The sequence below is a fragment of the Aethalodelphis obliquidens genome, unplaced genomic scaffold (assembly GCF_003676395.1).
Source record: "Aethalodelphis obliquidens isolate GAN/ISIS:26980383/991018 unplaced genomic scaffold, ASM367639v1 scaffold12, whole genome shotgun sequence".
Taxonomy (NCBI): Eukaryota; Metazoa; Chordata; class Mammalia; order Artiodactyla; family Delphinidae; genus Aethalodelphis; species Aethalodelphis obliquidens.
The window spans coordinates 11,268,202-11,288,421 of record NW_020837956.1 but is presented as its reverse complement, the minus strand read 5'-3'; the positions used below and the strand labels follow the sequence as shown (position 1 = coordinate 11,288,421).

The 20,220-nt window shown below is 44.6% G+C and overlaps 1 protein-coding gene across 8 annotated transcripts in view; it reads right to left on the bottom strand.

The window, feature by feature from the left end:
• Positions 1 to 18,593, bottom strand: part of SLC8A1 (solute carrier family 8 member A1) — a 346,328-nt gene extending 327,735 nt beyond the window's left edge. For 3 of the 8 annotated variants that reach the window (XM_027113306.1, XM_027113296.1, XM_027113297.1), the window contains exon 1: positions 17,417 to 17,791. In XM_027113306.1, the coding sequence (XP_026969107.1) occupies positions 17,417 to 17,485 (69 nt within the window). In that variant the 5' untranslated portion in view covers positions 17,486 to 17,791. The other 5 variants (XM_027113298.1, XM_027113299.1, XM_027113301.1 and 2 more) reach the window with 4 other exon arrangements.
• Positions 18,594 to 20,220: the final 1,627 nt, after the last annotated feature.

Here is a 20,220-nt window from a genome sequence, read left to right as displayed (position 1 = left end):
CCCATGCTAAAGAAGACACAGCGGAGAGCTGCGGTGGTGGAATTCCATTCTAAGTAAAAGGTCGAAAACTAGAAGAAGCGTATTTTCAAAATATGCAAAAGTTCACGGTCAGTGTGTCTACTTGTTCAGTCATTACTGGGCTTGGGTGGGTTATAGGATTTCTCCTTAAAACAAGGTAACAATGAACCATCCTGTAAGAGCAGTGGCAGACCCAGTTCTAACTCCCTTATGCCACAATTTATTCCCCATATTAATGAGAGCCACCCAGACCAATTTAAAAGGGTATGCTAGGCTCTCTTCTAGGTCCTGAGAATTCATCAATGAATTTTTTTTAAAGTCTCCATCTTTGTGGACCTTATATTCTAATATAAGGACCTTTGTGGACCTTATATTCTAATGCGGAGGAAACAAACAAATAAATGTAAATGTCAGATGGTAAAAAGTGCTATAGTGGTGGGGGGTAGGGAGCAATTTCAATAGGACAGGAAGTCTATAAGTGTCAGTGTGTGAGTGTGTTAGTGTGTGTGTCAGTGTGTGCACACATATGGCATGCATGATTTTATAATGGATGGTTTAAAGACGGCCTCTCTGATAAGGTGCAAAGGACTTTGAGCAAAGTCCTGAAGGAAGAAAGGGGCCAAGCTTTGTGGATAGTTGCAGGAAGAGAATTCCAAGATAAGCGCAAAGACCCAGATGAGAATTGTGCTCTGCACAGTCTAGGAACCACGAAGAAACCAACGTGCTGAGAGGGCAGTGAGTGAAGGGAGCAGGGCTCAAGAGCTGGGAACACAGTGGGGATGGATTATGAGGGCCACTGAGGACATTATAAGATGCTGGCTTTGACTGTGAGGGAGATGGGAATCGTAGGGAGGTTCCGATCAGAAGTGTGATGTGAGCTGATTTTCCTTTTCAAGTGATCTCTCTGCTCGTTCAGTGAAGAATAGACTATAGGGGTAAGAGTAGAAACAAGGAAGCCAGTATTTGCCTATTATAAAAAACAAATCTGATTTATAAATGACCCCCAATGCCTGCTAGGTATATAAAACGATACGGTAAAGATCTAAAGTTTAAAAAGGAGAAAGAAACATTTGCAGTGACCCTTTTGGAAGATTTACAGCTTAAAACGTCTTGGTAACCTGTCAGGATCAGAAAGGTTAAGTATTTGCTCAGAGGGAGTAGGACAGAACACAGAGAGCCAACACTGGACAGAGACTTGAGGCTGCGCCTGTCTCCAGAACTGATAGAATTAACCACTCCCTTCAAACCACTGCCAAGTCTCATCATTCCATTCCTCACGTTTCAGCCAAAACAAACTTCCTAAAGTGCAGATCAGACTCTCTCACTCCCCTTAAAACTCTTCGTGGGCTGCCTATTGCCCTGAAGACAAACCCAAATCCCCTCAATAGGGCGTTTATACCTTTTAGGATCCGGCCTCTGAGCTCCGGAATCTGGGAATTCTCTCCACTCCCTGAACATGACAACACTTTCTTACCTCCGGGTCTTTGCACGTTGTGTTTTCTGTACCCTGAACTATTTTCCTTCTTAGAAGGAAGTTTCAAAATGGCACAACAACAAATCAGAGTTGATTGCCTGAGACCGAAATACCAGGCTCCATTCTTAAACACTGTCCCAGACACCATGCTAAATTTTTTACAGGGGTCCTTATATCGAATATTTCTAAGAACCAGCATTGCCCTGTTACACAACTCCTAATGTTGCCATTTCCACTAGAGTCTGTGTGAATAGCACCCCTGGACTTGTGCAGTGCACAGTGCCCTAACAATAGCCCTATAGGATAGATATTATAAGCCCATTTTGTAGGTGGGAAGACTGAGGCTCGGACAGGTTAAGTTCTTGCTGAAAGTCAGACACATAGTAACTAAGATTCAAAGCCTGGTCTGTCTCTGAGATGATATAATTCACTGCTCCGGTCTACCATCCCTGAAAGCATGTAAAATAATCTTTGAGAATGATTGGATTTGGGTTTGGACTAGCCCATTGGAAAACCTCCTGGCTCCCAAGAGGAGGACCTAGGTAGCAAAAGTCCCATGGAAGGATGACAACAAGCCCGGTTCTATGTTATGGATTAGAGGCTTAGACAAGCATTCACAGCTCTGAGGTAACCTGTGGGCTGGGATGTTCCTAGAGACAGCTGACCCCCGCTTTCCCACCTTTTAGCAATTACCTGGCAACCTCTCCTGCAAGTACTCTCAGGCCAATCTCTTAGGTCTGCCCCACCCACATCTCCCAATATGTTCTCAACCAAAAGGGCACCAATGTCTAAGGGTGGACTGAGCAGTAAAAATCCATCATCACTATCAGAGAAAAAGGAAGGGGGCTTCTGAGGTTAATTCAAAAATGTCATAATTATATTTGAAAGGTGGCAGTGGTCTAATTTGTGAAGTCAGTGGACAAAAGACACTGCTATAACTTATTAGCCATGAAGCAACTGGAAAGAACTCTCTGGACTTCAGTTTCTTTCTTTATTAAATTAACGCCAAATCTAAATGCTTGTGAGGGTATGGGGTAGGTGTCATCTAAATGAGAGTTCTTTCTTCATTTTTTGTCTCCATTCTTTTAGAGTCTTGCCTCTGTCATCAGATTCAAAGAGATCTCTACCTGACTCTCCCCACTTTCTCCTCAAATATATATTTTCATGAAAATTAAGCAGGAAATAGAGGCCACTGATATGTTGGTCTGCTGCCTTGCCTTCTTCTGCCCTGATCTACTAAACTCTGTAACACAGGATAGGCTGATCTTCATGGTGGTTTCAGATCAACTCTTAACATCCACAGCTAGTTCTTACTTAGGAATATCCATTACATCATCCAAATGAGCCTTCAGCACAGTAGCAAGAATACATTATCTTCTGCTCACTATTTATTTATTTGTAAATTTATTTATTTGTTTTTATTTTTGGCTGTATTGGGTCTTCATTGCTGTGCACGGGCTTTCTCTATCTGTAGTGAGCGGGGGCTACTCTTTGTTGCAGTGCGCGGACTTCTCATTGTCGTGGCTTCTCTTATTGCAGAGCACGGGCTCTAGAGCGCAGGCTCAGTAGTTGTGGCACACGGGCTTAGGTGCTCCGCAGCATGTGGCATCTTCCCAGGCCAGGGATCAAACCCATACGCCCTGCATTGGCAGGTGGATTCTTAACCACTGCACCACCAGGGAAGCCCTCACTATTTATTTGAAAACAAACCAAACAGCCCCAGAACCTAGAGATGGCAGACCTGAATGGAACTGACAAAGGATGGTGAACAGGTATCAAACTGAGTGAGCCCAGCCACCTATGTTGAAGGGAGAGGTCACAAAAATGGATGTATGTACCTGCAAGACAGATCTTTATCAAAACTGCCACAGTGGAGGTCCAACGAGCAGTTAGGCAGCGCAGCAGTGAGGAACTATGGCGGTTTTGACTACAAGGAGAACTGACTCAGACAGAAGGAATACCTCTGGCATTCTCACCAGTCCTATGCTTGGGGCAGCCTAATCTCATTCTGCTGACTGGCAGCTGGGGTTATTCCAAGGAACTCCCTGACTCTCCATCAGGACCTGGAATCCCCTTCTATGTGATTCTTGCTGACTGAAAGCCTAAAGCTAAGCAGTGAATCTGTTTCTAAGGCAACAGTAAAGCAACCATAAATTCGTATTCACTATGGATGCAAGCACTTCCAAATTCTTCTAGACAAAGAGATGATGCCAGAGGATGACTTTTCTTATCTGATCATCCACTGAGGGTGCCAATTACTGTTCTGGCCCTCAACCTCAGGCCATCAGGCCGTGACCACACTTCAGAGAGGAGCTCGTTCAGTTTCCACAACGACTCTCTACTATTACTTTTTTTTTTCTTTCCAAAGAGAGTTGCTTCTTTGCTGCCTGATAAATGAGGACAGGTCCTCTAGGAGACAAGCTGTGAGACATCACATAAGGGGCTCAAGCCCTCTTGCCTAAGCTTACAAGACTGGAGTCAGGACGCTGTCCCATCTCAGAAAACACCCACCTCATTCATCAAAGGTAGCAACTGGGGCGACAGGCAACGTGGCCAAAAAAAGAAAGATGGATTTAGGACAATGAATATGTTATTGAAAAGTCATGAGACCCTTTTTCTGTACTTTGTTTTTTGATATAGAAATTACTTTTTAATGAAGTATAGTTGATTTACAATGTTGTGTTAATTTCTGCTGTACAGCGAAGTGACTCAGTTATACACAGATATGCACTCTTTTTTATATTCTTTTCCATTATGGTTTACCCCCGGATAGTGAATATAGTTTCCTGTGCTATATGGTAGGACCTTGTTGTTTATGCATTCTATATGTAATAGTTTGCGTCTACTAACCCCAAGCTTCCACTCCATTCCTTCCCCACCCTCCACCCCCTTGGCAACCACAAGTCTGTTCTCTATGCCTGTGAGTCCTAGAACTTATTACTTTTTATACACTATATAATTTATTTAATGGTTCTGCTTATTGTCTCTCTCTCTCTCTCTCTCTCTCTCTCTCTCTCTTTCTCTTTCTCTCTAACGGATGTCAACGCTGTAAGAGTAGGGATTTCTGTCTCTTTTGTTCACCCAGTTCCGAGAGCAGAGCCTGCTATATGGAAGATGCACAGCACCTGCTTTTATTAAATGAATAAAATATTTCTCATTGGGTCATGTGCTGATTCACCAAATCTCTGATGTGGAATCAGAATCCGAGGGCTGAACCCAGGCATATGCATTTAGAAATGTTCCTTATGTAAAAGGGATGCCCCTAAACTGAAAAGAGGCCGGTGTCAGACTGAAAAGCCAATGTCAGTGTTGGGTAGAGGAGAGGAATTGTGATTCAGTCATTCACAGAGAAACTCAGGCTAGAAAACCTGATCTCCAGCATCAGGAGAGGGGCTGGGACCCTGACATTTTCCCCAGCACCTGGTAGTTGGTCCTCCTATACCAGCCCTGGCTTGCTGATTTCTTCTGGAATGCCAAGATCATCTGCTCTGTTGAGAGGGTCCTAATATTTTGCACATCCTCAAGGGAGCATATCTTCTTCTCCTTTCAGGACACTAAAAAGACATCTAGTCAAACACCAACCCCCAATCACCTCTATTACAGAGGCCCCATAAAAGGGAAAGAGCACGAAGAATTTAAATATATTACCTCTGCATTCGGACATGGATATATGGGCAGAAGGAAGAAAGGTGGAGAATAGAGTCTTCCAATGGAAGGAAGAATTTGAAGGGAAGATACTCTGCTAATCTTGGTCTCCATGTAGAGTCAGCCAGGACGATCCTCAGATGTGTTCTGCCAGGACCAAGGGCAGTGGAAGGGCCCCCCTCAGGGGCCTTTATGACAATCATGACTGCCACCACTGCCTGAGCACTTGCTTTGTCCCAGATGCTCTATTGATTACTCTGCATTCACTATCTTTTCTGACAATATTGCAAGGAGGTATTGTCATTCCCATTTTACAAACGAGAAAAAATAAATCGTTCATCAAAGTAAACTGGGCTGAAATCATACGAATCTAAGTGACAGATAGGATTTAAATCCAGGCATTTTGCATGATAACCAGAATGCTTTCCAAAACGGCAGGACCTTTTCATTTGTTTGTTTTCACTACACAGGTTAACAATACTGTTCTGTCTTAGCAACTTACTTAGGTACTTAGTGTGGAATAACCTTCCCACGCTGCCCCTCCTTCCCACCTGAATAAATGTGTGTCTTTGGATCATCTCATTCACATTTCCCTCTCCTGTCTCATGCCTGCCCACCCCGCAAGAAAGGCTTTTGTAAGCACTCCTATTCATCACATAGCAAGGGAAAGAGGATCCACTTGGGGGATCATCAGCTAAAATCTGAGGTCTGAAATCCCTCCAAAGTCATGTAATAATCTCAAGGTTTTTCCATTCAGTCAGGAGAAAAGAAAATAGAGAATGAAATCCTAGCCATGAACAAGCAAAACTAAAATAAAAGAGGGCAATGCAGAAAGCTGGGGAGAATGATATTGAATTGTAGCCTAACAAGGAAGTTAATACTTGGCCCTAAAAACAATAAGTCAATATTTTTTCGAGAATCTCAATGCAGCAGCCCACAGATTTACTGTCTTGGGGTCAAGACACTAATTTTTAACTGTTAAGTAATCCAAATAAAAGGGAAAACAACACATTCATTCATGGGTTTGTCTGCCAAGTTTTTCTTAGCCACTCGTACGTGCCAGACACCATGTTACAAAGATGAATAAGATAATATCCCCCCCAAAAAAAATAAAAAGATAATATCCCCAAAGAAGCTCACATTCTAGTGGGGCCTTACAAGAGTCAAGGAGTGAGTCCCCTTTCTGGAAGACATAACTCTTTCATTACTAGGGGATCACAGAAGAGGAGAGATTTTCCAGGGATTCAGACAGTGAGACCGTGACTACACCTGGATGCTCTCAAAGTGGACCACCTAGTTCCCAGGTTAACATATCTGGGGTCTTGGGGTCATAAAACTGGGCTTCTAGAAACCTCCAACTGCTCAGCATACAGTCCTGCAATCAAAAGATTTCAAATGTAGTGAATTCCTGGAGGAGGGCCTTGGATCGCCTTTTCTGTGCTCTGAATCTTTCAGGGGCCTTGTGTTGGACAATGGTTACTATTTCAGGTAATAATTTGGTCACCATCCACCCTGAAGAGAAAGAGCAGCCTTTCTTTGATGTTCAACCTTACACACTGAAAAAAAAAAAAAAAAAAAAATGAGGCCATATGCATGCATTTATTTCTGGGTCACCAAAAAAGATTTCCTACCTAAAAATATTTTCCACACTAGCTTGTTGACATTTCACCTTAAGAACTTTGTTTCAGTGAAGTATAGCCCTCCTGGTATTTCTAGTTCTAAGAGAGGGGATCATTCATTCATTTGTTCCTCAAACACTTATGGAGGGCTTCTATGTGCAAAGCACCAGACCAAACACCGTGGGAAGTTCAAAGATGATTGACTCATGGCCCCTGTTTCTGACGAAGTTACAGTCTTCCAGTAATAGTTACTCAAATGACCATGAATAGAAGAATATGGAAAATTCCATAAAAGGAGGGGACTAGAAGGATGACAGAAGTCGGAGAGAGTTGAGGACATTCCAGAAGGAAGCAATGATATGACAAAAGGCATAGAACAATGTTTTTTCAACTTCAGGTCACCTAAGGATCATCTGGAAAACTCACTGAAGTGCAGACAACCGGGCCCTATCATCAGATACACAGTATCTCTAAGGAGGAACCCCCAAATCTGAATTTTCCCGAGCACCCTAGGTGATTCTGATAGGGATGGTCTTGGCATTGGCACGTAGCGTAGAAAGGCAGAACTAGGTAGGAGGAAAAAACTGGCATAAAGGGCATCGGGCATGTTTAGCAAACAAAGACTGGAGAGCAGAGGACTTAAATAAGGTCCTTGATGGAAGGCAGTACCTTAAAATTAGAAGATAGCGTTTGTTGTAATATCAGTAAGTTGTTGATATGAAATAGTGTATCAGATGGGCTCTCCTTGTCACAGACTGGGACTCCAGACAGCATCAAAATATGAAGCCCCTTGGTGACTGTGTGTGTGAGGTAAGACAGAAGAGGGTAGAGAAAAATGGACCCTAACAGGAGCATCAACAGGGCCTCCCAAAGAGGAGATTAAATCATTGGGAGTAACTTACACGTACTTGGTAATTTTGCCAAGGGTTTGTTCTGCTTTCCTTAAGGAGAAACAGCTAAGGATGGCTAGGACTCCACCTAGACACAGGACAAAGAAGCAGACCCACGGAAGTCTTCAGAGACCTTCTAATCAGGTTCTGTCCACAAGCCCTGAACAGAGGTCAACAGTACACAGCAACAAAAACCCCAAACTGGAAGGCTTAGGCGGTGAGGAAACCTGTGCTCTTTACATGAGGGGCTCTGGGTGGAGCCTCACCAACTCCCCTGTTCCTTCAACTCAAGGGTAAATCTTTGCAGTCCCTCTTCTGACTTTCTAGTCTGCCTCTTGGGACTGGGGATGTTTAACACAGACTCCAATTTCTAGCTATGTGATAGGAACATGCAGATGTCTTTTTTAAAAAAATCTTTTTTAATAAGGAAAATACTGGTTATGTGAAGAGAGGCTGGTGAATTTCATCAGCTTTCTCCCTGAGTCATTAAGCTTCATCTTCCAGCAGATTGCTGTTTGGGGGATACGACCCTATCAACTCGAAGTTTGTAGGTCTTTTATATTTTCCTGCATAGTCAAAAAGCATAATCCTTTAAAGAATAAGATGCTCTTGAGGAGAACAGAAGTAGGAAGTAAAAAGAAATTAAAAAAAAAAAAAAAACCTCAAGTTGATACTCACATAATGGTGACTCTTCATCAATATTCTAAAGTTCCTGACAATATACACAGTGACATGGGTCTAAAACTAGGTGTGTATGTATATAAAAAAATCCATTTTTTAAATGGAAGCAGCTTAAAAAGGAACTAACCAAATTTTTGTTTACAGAAATAAATTGAGTAGCTTTTTGGGAGGGAAAATATGAACTTTTTACACAAAACCCTGAACACAGTTTATGAAACATACAGTTTCTCTACTAGGTAAGGTATCTAGTGAACATGTCCTTTAAACCAATCCCATACACCTGTATTTGAAGAATTGTTTAAATATCGGCTTATGGCTTATGGTTTTAATGTTGGTAACTATGCCACAGCTATTATGTTATTGTCTTTTTGTGATAGGTGAGGATTACATAGGAGCTTTCGAAAAAGAAAAAATTTAGTGGAGAAAGAAATACTCATCATTTAATCATTTCATTAACAAGTGAAAATAGTAACCTGCCTATTAAGTCCTTGCTTAAGCAAGGACTGTTTTCACCAGGATCAATGACTAATGAGAGAACATGCATTCCTTCCTTCATTCAGCAAACACTGAATGTCTATTATACATCTGGCAAGATATGCGGGGCTAGAACCATGAACTAAACAAGACACAATCTCTCTCTTCCCTGAATTTATTATCTAGATGGGAAGACAGATGATAGATGTTAATTTAAATTGTTACAGAAAGAAGCATTTATTAATTGATAAATGCTATGAAGGAAAAACACAGTCCTACAAGAGTCAGTAATGGAGAACCTGACCTACTAGGGTATTAGGGAAGACTGCTGATGAAATAACATGAGTCAAAACTTTTTAAAAGACACTCAGCAGGAAGTCAGGCTAAAGGTTGCTGTAGTGCAAGGCCTTAGGTTAACACTTATGCAATTACCCTTCTCTGTAATGGGATTACTCACAGACCTACCTTCTTAGATATGCTGGGCATTGAGATCATGTTTAGACAATACTAAAAACAGCTTCCGTAATTTACATGAGAGTTTTCCCCTCTGAGGTCATAGTCAGACAGTTGAAACTAACTGCATGCTGCTGGGGGCAATATGGTAGATTGGAAGGGTCGTTGGTCTAGGAGCCAAAAGAAATGAGTGCTGGTCTTGGCTCTCACTGGCCAGTCATGTGGCCTTGGACAAGTCATTTTCCCTTTCTCAGCCTCGTCTGTAAAACTGAGGAATTTGGCTAACAACCCCAAGCTGTGATATTCTGATCCCTCACTTTGGCATTCAAGGTCATCTATATGTTGCCTGTCTAACTCCCCAGGCTTACTGTTCCTGGTAGACAACTGAGCTACTAAATAAAAATTACCCAAATATGCACCCTGTTTTTCTTTCTCATGCTTTTCTACCCGTCCTCCATGACCCATCTCAAATGTCCAATTCCCCTTCATTAAAATGCGTTTAGTGCCAGGAAGGCCCCTAAAAGTCATCTCACGTTGCCCCTTCCCCTTTTTCCCCCACATGAAAACTCAGGCCATCATAACTTAAAAGACTTTTTCAAAGCCATGCATCTCAGAAGTGACAGAGCCAGGCTCTAAAACAAGGTGTCTAAGTTTCTAGGCCAGATCTCTTCCCACGACACCAACCCCTATTGCTGGGTTTCCTGCAGCCCCCTAAGACGGCCTGTGTGTATCTCTTACAATCTGTGTCTCAAGGAAGGCTCAAGAGGGAGGGGATATGGGGACATGTGTATGCATATGACTGATTCGCTTTGTTGTGCAACAGAAACTAACATGGTATTGTGAAGCAATTATACTCCAATAAAGATCTATTAAAAAAAAAAGAGTTGGCAAACTATGGCCAACAGGTCATATTCAGCCCACCACCTGTTTTTATAATGCCTATTTAATTTTTTTTACATTTTGAAATAATTGAAAAAAATTTAAAAAAACAATATTTCATGACCTGAAAATTATATGATGTTCAAATTTCAGTGTAAGTAAACAATGTTTTACAGAACACAGCATGTTCACGCATTTAAGTATCGTCAATGGCTTTCATGCTACAACAGCAGTGTTGAGTAGCTGTGACAGGCTCTGTGGTCCACAAAGCCAAAAATATTTACTATGTGGCTTTGAAAAACAGCTTTGTGACCTTTGGTGTAGTCCTTAGGTATGCCCTTATTTTCAAGCTCTCCATGGCGACCTTCGCAATTAGCATGTCCACATAAAGGCGCACAGGTAGAAACGGTGCTCTCTCACTGGTCATCTCTCAAGTAGTAAGGACCAATCCTCACTGAGCACTCAGGTGCCAGAGGCAGTTCCAAATGTTTTACAAGCATTAATGTATTATTCCTCACAAAAACCCCATAAGGTTCTTTACTACTATTACTCCCATTTAATAGATGAAGAAAATGAGGCACAGAAAAGTTAAGGATCTTGCGCAATGTTAAATATGCCATTTGTTGAATTCAAACAAATATTAAAACTAACATGATATGCCTGCTGACCTCAGAGAACTCTGGTCTGAGTACCATAGGGAACTTCATTGCTTTTGTCAATATCCTCGATATAGAAGCAAATTCATAGTTTTCTTTCCACCTGAGGAAATCATTGCTAGACATCCACGGACTCCTGAGGCCAGAAGACACAGGCACATTTCTAGAGGGCTTCTATATTATCAAAGAAAAAAGGGAGATGTAACTTTGGTGAAATGACTTCAGAGTCATAGATCTAGATTCAATAATGTCCCATTTCACTCTTATTGAGTCATTTAATTTCCTATGGCCTCCATTTGCTTATTTGTTAATAAAAAAACTAGATGAGCTCTGATGTGTCTTCCAGTGCTAGCTATGGGTCTAAGCAGCACGAGCACTGATAAGGAGAAGTTCTGAAAAAGGGCCAGGGGCAGCTGCATGGCCAGGAGAAGAAAGTGAGGAGTTAAGGGCGGGGGGGGGGGGGGGGGGGGGGGGGGGGGGGGGGGGGGAAGAGTCAACAACTGTGTCCAACATCAACTCACAAATTTCAGCTCCAGGGGGCTCACATCCCCCAACATTTGAAAGGCAGATGGTTTTGGAAGAGTGACAACCTGCAACTTCTGAGGGACATGTGACACGTGACTGAGCCCCTCCCCAAGCTCTATCCTTTTGCCCCTGGCTGATGCCACTCACTTTGGGGGCACTACCAAGGTGCAGAGGGGAAGTGGAGGTTGGCGTGCAGAGTAAGCAGACCCATTCTCTAAACCTGCTGCAACTGGGTGCTATACATTGAACAGAGCAGAGCCAAAGGGGGCCCTGGGTCCTGTGCTCTAGGGGGAAGCAGAAGTGAGGAACTGGAGAAGCTCAAGGGAGAAAGCATCAGAGCCATTCGGTGCTCAAGAAAGAAAGAAAAACCACCTGTGATGGCCCAGAAAACATAACCGTCAAATTTAAGGTCTGTTCCTTGCTTCACCTCTCAGACTGATACAGCTTCTCTCCTCCAAGGCATGCTGGAAATTCATCAATTTTGGGTTCCCGTGTAAAATACATGTGAGCAGTGATTTATGCTAGCATCTGTTTCAGATCCACAGTTCCCATGGCATGGTCTTAACCGGGACATGCAGCTAGCTTGAAGTCTGGAAATGGCCCTAACCTTGCTCCAGGGTGGTCCTTGTCATAAATTAGCTGGGGCTGGTTTACATGTTTTAAAAATAGCGAGGCTTTATTTATTTGCAAAGTCCTTTCACTCTTTGAGAACCAACTAAAATGCTTCCTCCTCCTCCATGAAGCCTTTTCCAATGTTCTCTTCTTCCTCTCAACTCTAAAGCACTGGGCTCATTAGATAGCTGCAGCCATCCATTTACCTCACTCAGCCCAGTGTTTAGGCGTTCTAGACCGTACATCCCTAAGAACAGGGAACACAGCGCAAAGAGCATGTTTTGCGCATGGCTTTGAAACAGCCTCAAAAACGGGTACCATCACCTATTCACTCTTGGACAAGTTAGTTAACCGAGCCATAGTCGTCATCTTTAAGTCAAGATCAGGATGCTTTCTTGCAACGGTGTTAAGTGAGAAAACATGTACAAAGTGCTTAGACTGATGTCTGCAACATAATGGGTATTCAACAAACATCACATAACTCCTCTTCAGCATCTGCATTCTCTGAAAAGCCCAGCACAGTGCCTTGCATACACTGAGTGCTCAATAAATATCACAGTTGGGTTGAAGAAAATTGCTGAATCACTCTCTTGTCTGTTTGACTTCATTTCACATTAGATTCAACCAGGAAATTATTAACTTATTCTGACTTCACATGCAATGACATCTACAGAGTGATGACTTTTCTGTCTTTTCTAAAAAATTAAGATGGGGCTTCCCTGGTGGCACAGTGGTTGAGAATCTGCCTGCCAATGCAGGCGACACGGGTTCGAGCCCTGGTCTGGGAAGATCCCACATGCCACGGAGCAACTGGGCCCGTGAGCCACAACTACTGAGCCTGCGTGTCTGGAGCCTGTGCTCCGCAACAAGAGAGGCCGGGACAGTGAGAGGCCCGCGCACCGCGATGAAGAGTGTACCCCGCTCGCCGCAACTAGAGAACGCTCTCGCACAGAAACGAAGACCCAACACAGCCAAAAATAAATAAATAAATAAAAATTTAAAGTGACATGTCATTTTAAAAAAATAAACTAAACTAAAAAATTAAGATGGACTCTAATATTTACATTTATGTTCCTATGTCTATTACATATGCAAAAAAAACATTTGTCCAAACAAGTATCACACTAGTGTTCTAGGTTATAGTATGAATATTCCAAAATGATACAGTAGAAGCCATTCAAGACTTTAAGCATATGATTTCACACTACGGGACATATTTCACCCATTTCTCAGAAGAGTAAATTTTCAAGAAAGATCAAATTTTTGTTACCTTTGCTGACCCAGAAGTAAAATGTCAGGGTGACAGTTTATCTTTGCCTCTGTCTGGCTACTCTCTACCCCCCCACACCCCACTTCAGCAGCCTGGTTCCCGGGTACTTCCCCATCAGAATGGCCCTCTGGGGGCACTAACTGGACAGCAACCCATTTCAAACTTCTTTCACTTCCTCTGCATCATCCTGTGTTCCAGCCCTCAGAACTTTTCTGCCAGCTGATCTGATAAACCAATCCAAGTTAGTAAATGAACAGATGCGAATGGTTTGTGAGAAGGAACGGTAGCTCTTTCCTAGGTAATCTCGTTGCGTTCTATTAGCGATCTACTAGATAGAATTACTTTATTCAAATGAATGTCTCTAATAGTGAGAATTTCTGATCCTACACTGGCTGAAGGATAAATGCTTTGAATCCAGGGATGTTTTGTGCTTCTCAAATCACTTTCTAGACAGCTGCCTATAACATACTTGCCCCTGATCACAAACACACTTCCATCACTTCAGCTGCTTTCCGTCACTTCAGGACTTTTCTCCTTCCCTACATTCTCCTCCTCCTCCTGAAATTGGCTAGAAAGTTTCAGGTAGCGAGAAAATGGGATTCTCGTGAACCTTGGTCTATCCTGTTACTTACTATACACTCTTGTCTGCGCCGATCAAAGGACAATCACAAATGTAGACATAAAACACTTAGGGTTCAAAACATAGTTGACAACAAAGAGAGCCTACAACAAACACTTGAGGCCTCATGGGCTGCGAGCAACTGTCTTCCAAGTTGAGTCAACACGCTAGAAAAAGACGCCTGGTCTCATCTGTATTCTCAACTGCTTGTGAGGAAATCATGCCAGTAAGAGTAGTTTACCCTCGGAGCCTCCAGTTCAGAAAATGAGCTGTTTGACTTACAAACCCTATTGAGAACCTAATCACTGATTAGTTGTTTTCAAAATATGTGCTGTATATCTTTTGTGAAGTGTGTGCGTGTGCGTGTGCGCACGTGCGTATGCATGTGCCCTTTGGCCTGCATGGGCCTGTGTGTGTGTGTGTGCGCGTGCGTGCGTGTGAGAGGCTGAGGAGGGAGAGAGGGAGGCAGGAAGAGAGAGAAAAAGAGAGAGGACAGATGCAGACACATTCACACACAGGTATCTTTTGGAAGAGAAAAAAAGAAAACTGAAAATAATCCCACTTCACTTAATGAGGCCCCACTGGACTAGCCCTGAGTCCAAATCAGAGTCTCAGAGGCAAGACTCTGAAAGCTCACTTTCCCAGAACCCAGTCCCTCTCAGTGGGTCAGACAGCACCTGACGTTTACTTCCACTAAATCTCAAGGACGTCTCCAGGGGATAGACCTCCCTTTGTTCAGAGAGAAAATTGGAAGCACCGAGTTCAGCAACCTACTGCCTTCGTTAGCATCAATTACCACTGAAAATTAGAACCTAAGTGATAGGCAGCTGAGGGAACGGATTCTGAAATCTAGGGAAAGTCAGGGAGAACATTTGCCACAAGAGGGAGCAGAAGAATTGGATCAGATGGGAAACCGTTTGGTAGAGGTTATGACGAGAGGTCGGACCATGAGGTATGGATGATACTGGAAGACGTTTTGACGAGACATTTATCCCTCAGAGGAAAAAAAATAAAAGAGGATGGAAGGATCTGGAAGAAGTGAGATCTCAGCACCCTGATTCCTAAGTTGTTAGCAAATGTAAAGCAACAATTTTTAGAGAAAAGCAACATACATACATACAGCAAAAATATCCAGCTTGCAAGGTATGTGCTCTACCATCCTCTTTTAATTGTGTATTTCTTTTTCCAGATTTACTTTCTATTCCAATTTAGCTCTTGTTTATTTCCATGCTGATGGGGCAGACTGCTCGCTTCTTACCTACGTGCTTTTCTTCCTCTACCTGAAGTCATCACGGAGAAAGGGCCTCTGTTACTGAATTGCAACATGAAAATCAGATGGTACAGTCCTAAAATGTACTTACTTTGAGAAAAACCCATCCATGAGCTAAATGTATGCTTTGTACTTGCAACTTCGTTGGATCTACAGAGCTTTTCTCACCATTTATTTTGTCAAAGAAACAGATTAAGTACTTACAGGGAAGGAACTATGCGTTTACTTTGCAAGATAAATAAAAGTCTATTTTTGTCTGATAAAAAACATCTTAAATATAGCTTGCTAACAAAATGCTGAAGCTCTCCTGGAATATTTTATTTTCAACACATAGTAAGTTTGAAAGAGCAATTAATGTAATTCCTGCAAATAGTCCTGTAGGTGTTACTGACTATACTTCACCTTCTTTTTGCAATTTCACCTTCCTTTTGTAATTTCATTTGTAGTTAAAGCACTGCTAGGGCTATGCATTTTTCTTCCCTTTCATGGTCAACAAAAGGGTCATCTAGTACTTAATCCAAAATGATACAGTAGAAACCATTAAATAGTAATGATAAAGTAAATAGAAAGATAGACAGTAGGTAGGTAGGTAGACAGGTACACAGATAGAGAGATATAAAGCACAGCCTTCATATTCTTTTAATTTGTTACACTCCTCTTCCAGCCCTGCTAAGCTTTTAAGACAGAGTAAAGGAAGTCTGATTGTCATGGACACTTACATTCTTTGCTGTCCCTGCACAGCTCAGTAGTGAACAACAGTTTACCTCTGTCCAGTTTTTTTTCTTTTTCCCTGGGAATTAATCATGCCATATTTAATAAAAGAGCCAGTTTAGGGGGAAAAAATTAAGGCTCCTTTTTTAGTAGGTGGGAGAAATCCTAGCTAAAGAGCCCTCAGATCCAAATGGAATCCTTCAAGCAGGCAGAGTCCCTAAAATGAAAACCATTTAAGAAAACACATAGTGCTTCTGAGGAAATAAGGGGATCTTTCCCCACCTTCTCACTCTCAAGGCCCCAAAGATGGAGCAAGCTAGCTCTCTCTTCCTCCTTTTTTTCACACGAGACTAACCTCACAATTAAGCAAGTTTAGCAAACCCATAGAGGTAAATTCAAGCAACACAGGATTTGAAAGAGGAGCCTCAAAGCAATCACTCCTATTCCGGCTTTGTTTTCTTTTCTGAAATGAATGAAACATCTCAATACATTTTCCTCCCTCTTTTCCTGACTTGCTGCACAAGTAGCTCTGAGAAAGAGAAAACGTGCGAGTGAGTGAGTGAGTGTGTGTGTGTGTGTGTGTGTGTGTTGGGGAGTGTGGGTGGGAGGTATGCTTTCAGAATCCCCTCCTGGTTGCACCCCATTTCCCTTAGGAAATCTTCACACAGATGCTAGACTGTGGATGTTCAGTTGCTCCTATTCGGAGAGACCTAAGCTATGCCTTTAACCAGATCTGATCAGACTCTCCACCTACTCTACTAGCTCCTCCATGATAGGGATGCCTGTACTGTCTTTACATCCGTCATTTTTTAAAAAGCTTCTTCCACTTCACCTCCTACTGATATCCTTTTTTTTTTTTTTTCTTTTTTTAGTCTTTACATCTCCAGCAGGACAAAGTTTGTATTGTTATATTCACAACCACTAGTGGCTGACTAGCAGTAGACAGCGCCAGCAAGGGAGCCAGGCAAAGAGGGGTTAAACAAATACCTAGTGCAAAGCAGGACTTTCTTTCCAGCGACTGCGGACACCAAGCACATTGCTTTTTCTCACAAAATTCTTTGTTAAATTTGATCACTCTGCTCCCAACCCAACCATTGCCACTTTGTCTGGAGAGGGAAATACGAATTGCCGGCCCAAGCCATTCATCAGTCAACACAATGCATAAGGGAAGGGGGAACTGAAAAACCACGGAGGCACACATACTATATTTTTAAAAGCATCGCCTGGGTGGATTTGGTGTCTGTAGCCTACCGGCCACCCATAAGACCTCCCTCTTCTTCATTAAGGAGGATCCAAGAAGGATATCCTCATGTCTCGGAACACAGACCATTTCCCCAAGAGCCAGCGAAGCTCCGGAGGCAGACAATGCAGCGGCAAAGTTCCCTTCGAATGTCCTGGGGAAAGATGCCTCTGCGCGCAGGATCCCCAACGCACACTCGGGCTGGGTGCCCAGAGACTGGGACCCTGCAGCCCACTCCCCCGCCGCTTCTCTCCCTTGCCTGTCCCCCCGCCCCGGCCACACCTCCCTCCTCTCCGCAGTCGATGCTGAAGGAGCACCCAGGGCTGGCCGGAAAAGAGGAGACTCGCGAGTGTGGCCTTGGGGAAGACCCCAGGGATTACCGGGAGGAGGGGTGACCGCGGAGCAGAGCCCAGTGGGTGGGGACGCCTGGATCCCCAGCAGCGTTGCATTCCGGGTGGACTTCGCTCTTCGCGCCCTGAATCCTTAAGCCCAGCGCGGTGCAGGGTGCAGCATCTCTCCTCAGCAGCCCTTTCTTGCTCCGGCAGCCGGCACTGGCAGGCGGGCACCCTCAACGCCCAGACGCACCAGCCAGAGCAATTTCACTCCCCGAGAAGCGCGGACACCCCCAGAAAATGGGTGGGGACACACACAATTTAGGAGCTGGTCCTTTGCCAAAGCGGAGGGAAGTGTAGCCTTCTGAACAAATGGAAAACAGTTGGCGGTATCTGACCAAATCCTTTCTGCTGCCCTTCCGAAGATCCTACCTGGTTTGGGGGAGTGCGGCTGGATCCTTCCCCCGTTCCTCCACGTTAGTAGGAAAGCCGGCGCACTCCCTCCTTTTAAATAGCTCCCGAGCTGGGAAAGGTCGCTCCCATCTTCGGGGGGAAGCACAAAGCGGGCGGCGGCGGGCAAGCTCCCGTGCAGCGCCGGCGCGAGCAGGAGCGTCGGCGGCGGCAGGCAGCCGGTGCGCGCGGGCGGGAGGCAGCGCGGAGGCCGGGAGGCTGGGAGGGCCGGGGCCCGGGCGGCGCGCGCGCTCCGCTCCCCTCCCTCCCTTCCTCCCGCGCACACTCGCCCGCCAGCCCGCCGCCCGCAGCCTCGCACTCGCTCTCACGCGCGCTCCGCCCCGCCGCCGCCGGCGCCCCGGCCCCCCGCGCGCCCCCACCCCGGCGGCCTCGGCCACCGCGGGCGAGAGGAGCCGGCGCGTTTCTGGAGCTCCGGGCGGGCGGGCAGCAATTCCAGCCTCCCAGCCTCGGCCGCGGAGAAGGTTTTCGACGTCCTCCCGGCTCTCGGCCCCGCAGTGCGTCCCGGCCGCACGCTAGCGCTTTCCCCGGCGCCCAGCCCATGGAGTACACGCGCAGACCGACGCTGCAACTTTTCTTTGCCACCTTCCTCCCCTCACCCACAGACAGAACCGCCACCCCGGCTCGCCCACCCGTTTCTCACCTCTGAAATTGTTCAGCCAGATATATCTTTCTTCCTCCACTTTCTATCCCCCCGCTAAAGGAAGCTTTCCTTTAGCGGAGGGATCCGGGGAGGTATCAATGATTTTCTCTGAAATCCTCACTCCGTGTTTTTCCTACTTACCAGACCTGCACAGCAATACGCTGGCTAGGAGCTGCTGACACAAGCAGATAAGGATTGCGGGGCCGGGGGGGGGGGGGGGTTGTTAATTCCCCAGCCAAGAACTCCAAAAGATTCTCCCTTTTGGTATTTCCCTCAAAGATTGCAGCTCACTTGGGAATAAAGACCAAGAGGCTGCTTAATGTGAAAGCCCTGCAGCTTTTAAAACTACAGAGAAGAGTAAAAGCTGAGCATTAAGGTTAAGTTGGGAAAGATCTAATGCAGCAATCGACGAACCATTCATTGCCCTTTCCAAGAGAAGCATTATCATTGCCAATACACCACTTCGCCATAATTAATACAGGAGCATTGCATCAGGCCCTTGCTCTCTTGACAGCTCATTCATCCTTATAAATCCTTAATGACTTGGCAGGATGAAAGGCTAGACCCGCTGTGGAGTTCACATCAGACACACCTGGGAAGCTAGTTAAAAATGCGGATTGTAGCGTCCTATCTTGAGACTCTGATGCAGCTCTCAAGGTGGACTCCAAGTTTGTATTTTTAAAGCACGAGTTGATGTTCGCCCCTGGTGTGGTTTGCTAAAGTGTGGGGCATCAGGGGCAGCTATGTGGAGGGTGAGAGTGGGAGGGAGACCAAAGTACTAGACAGAAAGTTAAGTTTCTTAATAGAGTTTTCCCCCGTACTTACAGCACAGCTCTGGGCAGCCAGGCCACAGGAAAAGAGCGATTCGGACTCCAGGAATCCCACTGTTTGACTATGAGGCAAAGAGCAGGGGGATGGGAAAAGTAGCCCTCCTCTGCCTCTTTGCCAGTGGCTCTCAACCTCTGACTGCACCTCAGAATCTCCTGGGGAGCTTTTAAAAATCCCAGCGCTTAGGCCACACCCCAGACAGAGTAGCTTGGAATCTCTGGGGGTGGGACCTGGGCATCAGTAATTATTTTTAAGTTTCCCTGGTTGGTGCCTATGTGTAACCAAAGCTGAGAACCATGTTCTTGGCCAATGCTCCTCAAACATGAATGCATATGTGAATCACCTGGAGATTGCAGTTTCTGAAACAGGCCTGTTATCTGCATTTCTAGCAAACTCACAAGTGATGGTGATGCTTTCTGAGTGAGAACTGCTCTTTAATGAGCAGGGGCTTGGTACATCATCCTAGTGGTTGTGGACACAGCTTGACGGAGGAAACTCTGAGCTTCTTCTTGTCTTGTATATTCCCAGGACTCATTCTTCCCTAAGAATATTTTCCTTTCCTCTGCGATGAATTAAACTTTCTTGGAAGCCACTCTCCATGCAAACTTTTTGTTAGACTGCACTGACTAATGGGTGTGAACAGAATGACATGAGGGGAGATGCAGGTCACCACCTCTCTGTTAGCGTATGGCCTCAGCCAAAAATGACATAGGGTCCTGACTTCAAGAGAGTGTGAGAGGCAGACATTTGGCCTACACGCAAGGAAAGGGGCTTGGAGAGACAAGTGGCTGCTTTGTCAATGACATTGAGAAAAGCATATAACTAAAGACTCCACCCATAGGAAATAGGACAAAGCTAACTGAAGGGATTGAATAGAAGAGCTAAATGAAAATGTGAGTGGACTACATCTCAT